Source organism: Anguilla rostrata, chromosome 9, assembly GCF_018555375.3.
Source record: "Anguilla rostrata isolate EN2019 chromosome 9, ASM1855537v3, whole genome shotgun sequence".
Taxonomy (NCBI): Eukaryota; Metazoa; Chordata; class Actinopteri; order Anguilliformes; family Anguillidae; genus Anguilla; species Anguilla rostrata.
In genome coordinates, this window is record NC_057941.1 from 10,240,827 (window position 1) to 10,247,437 (window position 6,611).

Sequence of the window (6,611 nt, forward strand, 5' to 3'; positions counted from 1 at the left end):
TAATGAGCTTTCGTTAAGAGGGTGAGATGACCCTCTGTGAGTCTTTTCCGTGAACACAGAGGTAACACTGAGGCGTGACAGAGGATCCAGAACTTCAAAACCACAGCTTCCTAACTGGAGCGATAACTGGAGTGCCTTCCCATGAGAAGAGACAGCAGCTTCAGCATCACACTGCTGTGGAAAGCTGCCTTCCGCTCCTCAGCAGTTCTCCTCAGGCAACATCAACACTGAGGGCCCCCAGGTGGACAGGAAATGAGCACCTAAGGCCCTGGGCGATGGGAACACTCTGAGAAATTAACCGGAGGAACACTGCAGACGCGAGCGCTCCTCGTTCAGGAAATGCAGCCTCAGAGGTACACAGTGGAAACTGACCGCAGGCTATTCGAAGGATAAACTATCATGAGAACTCATCCCTTCAGGGCTTCCAACATTAAAGTGATTTAACAACTTAAAAAACGAGGAAAAAATATAGTTCTGAAAACAATGGATTAGGGAGATGCATGTACAGTCCCAAGAACGGGCTTTTTAACTGCGCCAAGAAACTGTAAAAGCTGTAGGCCTACCTATCGAGTGGCCGGTTCTAGCATCATTTCAGGCAACAGTCATTGACCAGATGAGCGGTCTTCTAAACCCAGCATCTAAATAACCATCCCAGAGTGTAAAAAATACGCAACACCCGTATCCAAAAGGACCCAGAGAATCCATTGAAATTTGGTGCACAGGAGCGTCTCTGGGTCCCTCTTCACCAGCACTGCATCACTCTCCTCCTGACAAGAGCGGTGGCCTCAGAATAATCTTCGACTTGAGAAGATTTTTCACGAGGTTCCCTCCCCTTTTCGACGTGCAGACTCGTGAAGGACGCGCAGTTCGACTTCGCCGCCCGTCTCCGCTCCTGCGGGAACGCTGGGGGAAAAAGGGGGGAATTTGTTTCCTCCGGCTCCGACTGAAACCCCATTTTGTGCCGCTTACAACATCACATTACAGCGCCCATCAATTCGACACGATCCCAGCCAACCTTGAGACGAGATGACTCATACTATTTGTCAGGAGCACCGCAGGGAGGGGAAAAAAAACCCAGAACAGCGGCCATTGCATTCATCACAAAAATAGCCTAACATGTCTTCCTTTCTTGTCTTTCCTATTTACAGCCCCAGCTCGCATCTATATGGCAATTATTTGCATTGACAGGTACAGAAAGCAAGACTTGTTGTATTCTTGTTCTATATTTACTGCATACTATACCATTTTTACTATCATCGGCCTTATTCATTAGAAATTAACCTAGCTTATTTCCTGTAATGCTGTGGTCAAGTTTGCATAGGTTTAGGAGTAAAGAACTGGGATTGTTAATACATTTTAGGTTCGACTGAGCCACAGTAACCGCAGAAATAATTTCATAACCAGCACAGACATAAATATCTCACACCAAACCTTGTGGTTGGCAGGCCATTTTTAATACAGAGAGTTTGATACAATAGTGAGTCAGGATTTGTAATTTACACATAGGCAACTCATAGGCATATTCTGACTGTTTAGTCAGGAAGTTAAAAAAAAAACCCTCTTCTTTATAATCAAATCTCTCGACCTTATTGGTCTTGCTTTAGTCATAGTGGAAAAATATAGCTCTGCTGTCTGAACAAACCCATCAGAGGGAAATCGTGACATTACATTTGAAGCATCATCTTTCCACATACACCCACCATCTTTGTTGCATGCTGATGGATTATATGTCTGTCCAAACAGATGTAGCTACAGCTGACACTTCTGCATCCTGAACACTAACCACAATTAATCCCTGTACCGGCTTTAGCATAAATATTAGCAAGGCTGTTCAGTGTTCCAAATTGTCTGCAAAGCAGTCACTCATCAATTTAATGGGAAAGCTGAGTGCTGGGGACAGATCAGTAAAGCCAAACTGGTGTTGGGATTCCCTGATGGCGTGGGGGACTGCTGTAATAGATAGCACACAACTACTCTACAGACTTCTGATTTCAGCCTCCAGTTAAGCCTGTTGTTGTTTTTGCCTAGCTGTGTATCGTTACTTTAAGTCACTGTCAAGAAAAGCATAAGGCAGCGTTCAATAAATTAACTGGATGACATGAAAACTAGACCATAGACGTTCTACTATTGCGGTGTTTGTAAAACATAACTTCGACAAAACGCAATACCTCAGCTGGTAGGACTGACGTTACTTTCTTCAAACATCGCTACCGCAACAGGCTGAAACGAACGATACCAAAAGCATGCAAAACATTCCAGACATTTCTACCAACAGAAACTGCGCGAAGAATGTCGGGCAGCTGCACTGTCAAAGTCGGAATGGTGTATGATCGCAAGGTACATCTGGCAGGCTAACGTCAGCTATTTATGCATTAACCTGAGAATCCATTGTCAAGGGCATGGACTTAACGTTTAGTATACAGTGAGACAAAGCAAACAGTTACGATCTAGACTAAAATTCCTCGTTTCTATTGAAATGTGCGTTTATAAATAGCTAGCTTACCAACTTGTTTTCTGAAACTTCTGAAAAAGTAGCTTAATGATACCTAGACTGTGTTGCTCGACTGCACGCTAGTAAGCCAATGTAACTTAGCGAATATATTCACAACCGTTAATGCCAACAGTTAGCCACATGCGGCTAACCACCTAGCTAGCTAGTGTAGGTAGAACTAGGGTACTTTCGCTGTACTGAGATGGCTGTGGCAAAGCTGTTGTTGGTACAAAGGCTAGCAAAAGATCCACATTTCCTCTATTTTAACCACCTAGAATATCACTGGCTTGAAACGAATCTTAGCTACTTCTCCGAGCTAAGCAAGTATACCTTCATGTAAATTAGCTTATTAACTTACGGCCAACTTGCTAAAGGACGCTAGTTACCTAGCCTGCCACAAAGTGCCAATGGAGATGTAGCTAACGTTAAATTATCTAGCCTATAGGAAAGACATTTAAAGTCTTTAGCTTTCTGATCAGTCTGGCACAGCAGCAGTTCAATCCAGCTAGCTACTAAGAGATAGCTCACCAACGTTAGTCACGAACTAAAACATCAAGTTGCAGTAGACCTAGCACAAAAATAAAATTAGACTAAATTTAAAAAAAAAACATAAAAAGTTAACGTTACACCTGCACACAACACAAGAAAAGTGGCTAAATCTAAATGGACGGTGAGATAGCTATAGCATAGCCTACAGCTATCCTTGCTATCGCTACCTAACCTTTGCTAACAGTTATGTTAGCGAATGTCTAGCTAGCTTGCCGCGATTACCCTGCAGAAATGCAACTTGGCTAGATGCCGGTAGCAAGCAACTAGCAAGCTAACGTCAACAAAACTTCATTTAACGGCCTAGTGCAACTGAGAGTAAGGATCTTGCTGAAAATACGCAACTACTAAACCAAGCCAGACATGAGCCAGATTGCTATATGGTTAAAAGAAGAAGAAAACAAATACCAAATTTGCAGCGTTTCGTGCAATATATTAGACCACAAGACACAGCTAGTTACATACCTCACTTAAGCTATGCACCTCCATTTTGTGCCAGGAATCTTGCGGCTGGGCAAAAGGCATCGTACAGTCAGACTAGCGTCTTATTTCAGACCGCATTTTTTCGTTGTAGAGGCCCCGGGTGTATTCCAGTGCTCTTAAGATGTATATTGGGATGTTCTGGTGTTAGTTCAAAGGTAAGATGAAGAATCGGCGTGAAGGATCTGAGGTCTGGGTGTCCCACACAAACCGAAAACGTCTAATGCGATGCCTATAGATGTGAATATGGCCGCCACTGCATAAACTAGCAAACTACCTGAACAGCATTGAAACCGAGTAGAAACTGACGTCGCACAGACGTCATTGAGTTAGCTAAGGATTCCCCCATCCCAAGCAACAAACGGGAAAAATAGGAAACAGCGTGACATCCGGTGCAAAAATAGCAAAGGCTACTGAGCTTTGACTGTTAATACAGAACTCGAGTTTTGAAATACAAACGCGTAGTACTTTCCTTTCAGATTTCTGAAATGATATGAAAAGGAGTGGCTTTTACATAATCAGAAAGCCACCCACACTTTCTTCATCTAGCAGCAATGCACTGACAGCTGTGAACAGTGACTCATAAAATGAGTATATAAATGTTTTACTAGTCAGACATTGACTCTAGAGATCTTTAAAACACAGCCGTGACAATTTCAGGGCATAAAAATTCCTATCTGTTGCTTATTACACCAACTATCAGACCCAGTCCACGGTTAGCAGGTGGGCAGCCAGTTGGAAAATGATAAATAAGTAGGCCTACATATGGTACAAGATTTTCACCTATTAAGTAATTTAAAGTAAATTCCAAAAACAACATTTTCCACATCAGGGATGAATTTACCTGCTTACATTTTCTTTTTTTTTTCTTCCTTTCTTTTCTTTTTTTTAACATCCCATGTCCAAATATATCGAGCCTTGAGAAATATGAATAGGAGCAATGTAAGAGGTGATTGCATGGAGGTTTAGTACATTTGTGACCTTTGCAAGACCTTGAGTCACAGAGGCCAACAAATCAAAAAAGGGGACCAAAAATTAAATTAATCTGATTTTATGTTTCAAAGCCAAACTAGATTTAGAGATTAAAATCTAAAATTTTGATGGTGAATGAAAGTCAACATACTAAGGAAAACCTTTTGACAAGAAAAATACTACTTTTTCCACTTCCAATTCCTAAAATGTTTTAATAAACAGGTTTCAAGCAGGGATTCTAGATGGGAGATATTCCAACTACATGACTATTTGATGCGAACATTCAGTTTAAAACAGTACTTGAACTTGATTAACACTCAACAGCTGTGGATAAATTTGACATAACATTACATATCACTGTCAGATCATAGCTTTGCCAACTTGATGCTGGAAATAATGTTTTAAACTATTGTAACCGCATTCATGTAGATGTAGTTAGTGAATAGATAATGAACTCAAACAATGTTGTCTCCCCAAAATGTGTTCCAGTGTCAGTGCACTCTCAGCATCACATGCACTCATGTTATCCTTCCTCTTCTGGCTTGACCCATTTCACGTTTCGGTCTACTTCTTATTGGATAAAAAGCTATCACATGATTGTGTACTTCAGTACGTTATTTTGTGCAGGTATGCCACCCCACCAAGTTATGCCTGAGCGGGGTGGCATGCCCCCTACCTACACAGCACCGAGAGTCTGGCACTTTTCAGGGTTTCCTACAGAAATTACCATGATGACTACCGACTCCCAGCCCTTAAAAACATTAATTTCTGTACCTGCTAACCCCATTTCACGTCCACACAGTAAAGCCCCAGACTTTGGGGATTTTGCTTTTTTCCCTTTTTCTTCTTTTTCCTCTTGATTATATCATCACAAATGCTCCTGGACCACAAACAATATGTCTCCCCATTGGACATTTAGGTACATCAGCCAATAAAAAAAAACACTGGATACACATGGGAAATGGACATATTTAAAAGCCTATGGGACTTTTGGATGAGTGCCAGGCCTGGGTTCATATCCCCCCTCAGACTCAAGCAAACCTCTGACTCATTACACTCACTTGCTAGCTAACTAAAAATAAAACATTTACACTATTACTTTTGCATCCGTATAATCTTTACTGGAAATTCATTTATATTTATGAAATCCAAATAACATACACCCACACTTTAGACCATTGTGCTTTCTGCATTTTTACCGAGTTTAATGTTATCTACCTTGCTAATGAGATGACAATGTATAACACCAAGTTACTTGATACAATTTAGGAAATATTGGGTTTCATTGCTTTTGAATACAGCTTGTTTACTTTGTGTGAGGTAAGATAGCCAATATTGTTCCTTGTAATATGGCATAATTTTGATATCAATACTTTCAATGGCAGGCATAGATTTAGGCAGTTTGACGTAATGACTTATATTACATTATAGGCATTTAGCAGACGCTCTTATCCAGAGCGACGTACAACAAGTTATATACAGTGCTTTGAATGTGTGTGTTTTCAAAACAAGCCAGCTCACCCCTCCCCTCCCTGTGCCAGGAGGCACTGCCCCCTGTCACTTGCCCTTGGAAAAGCTCTGTCACTTGTTCAAATCTGCCAATAGCATGAGGAGTCATTTTCAGGTATGAGAGGGGGTGAGAGTCTGGAGGGAGCTTCAGATTGGGCTGGATTTCGACAACAAACTACAAAAAAATAGGAGAGGAAATCAGCCACATAGCCAGGCCACGCCCGTTGACAACCATCTAACATGATAACTAATCAGTGTTGTGGTGGTCGGATAGTCACCATAGAAATTGGCTGTCAATCAGGAAGCGGAGATATTCCAAATCTGCACCACATTATCAGAGCACATAATTTTTTCATAATCAGTGGATAACCTCTTGGGAAAACCCAAAAAAATTTCCAAGGTCCAGACCTTGGTGTCGTCAGAACTAGTTGCGGCCATGCTGCCAGCCCACGTTTCTCTACTCCACTTCACCTGCTGTCTCTCCTTGTCATGATTCATGATTGTTCTTATGAGGTTTTTGGTGAAGGTCTGTATTGTATTTCTGCCTTTGATTCTCTAGCTCATCCTCAAGGAACTGCACCTCTTCATTCTGAAAAAAAAACTCTTACACTCA

General features: G+C 41.5%; 1 protein-coding gene across 2 annotated transcripts in view; it reads right to left on the reverse strand.

Annotated features, from left to right (window-relative positions):
* LOC135262910 (ribosomal protein S6 kinase alpha-6-like) overlaps positions 1 to 3,914 on the reverse strand; it is a 28,367-nt gene extending 24,453 nt beyond the window's left edge. Inside the window, exon 1 of one of the 2 annotated variants that reach the window (XM_064350298.1) lies at positions 3,503 to 3,914. In XM_064350298.1, coding sequence (XP_064206368.1) covers positions 3,503 to 3,562 — 60 coding nt within the window. In that variant the 5' untranslated portion in view covers positions 3,563 to 3,914. The remainder of the gene's footprint in view (positions 1 to 3,502) is intronic. The other variant, XM_064350297.1, reaches the window with a different exon arrangement.
* Between the last annotated feature and the right edge of the window lie 2,697 nt (positions 3,915 to 6,611).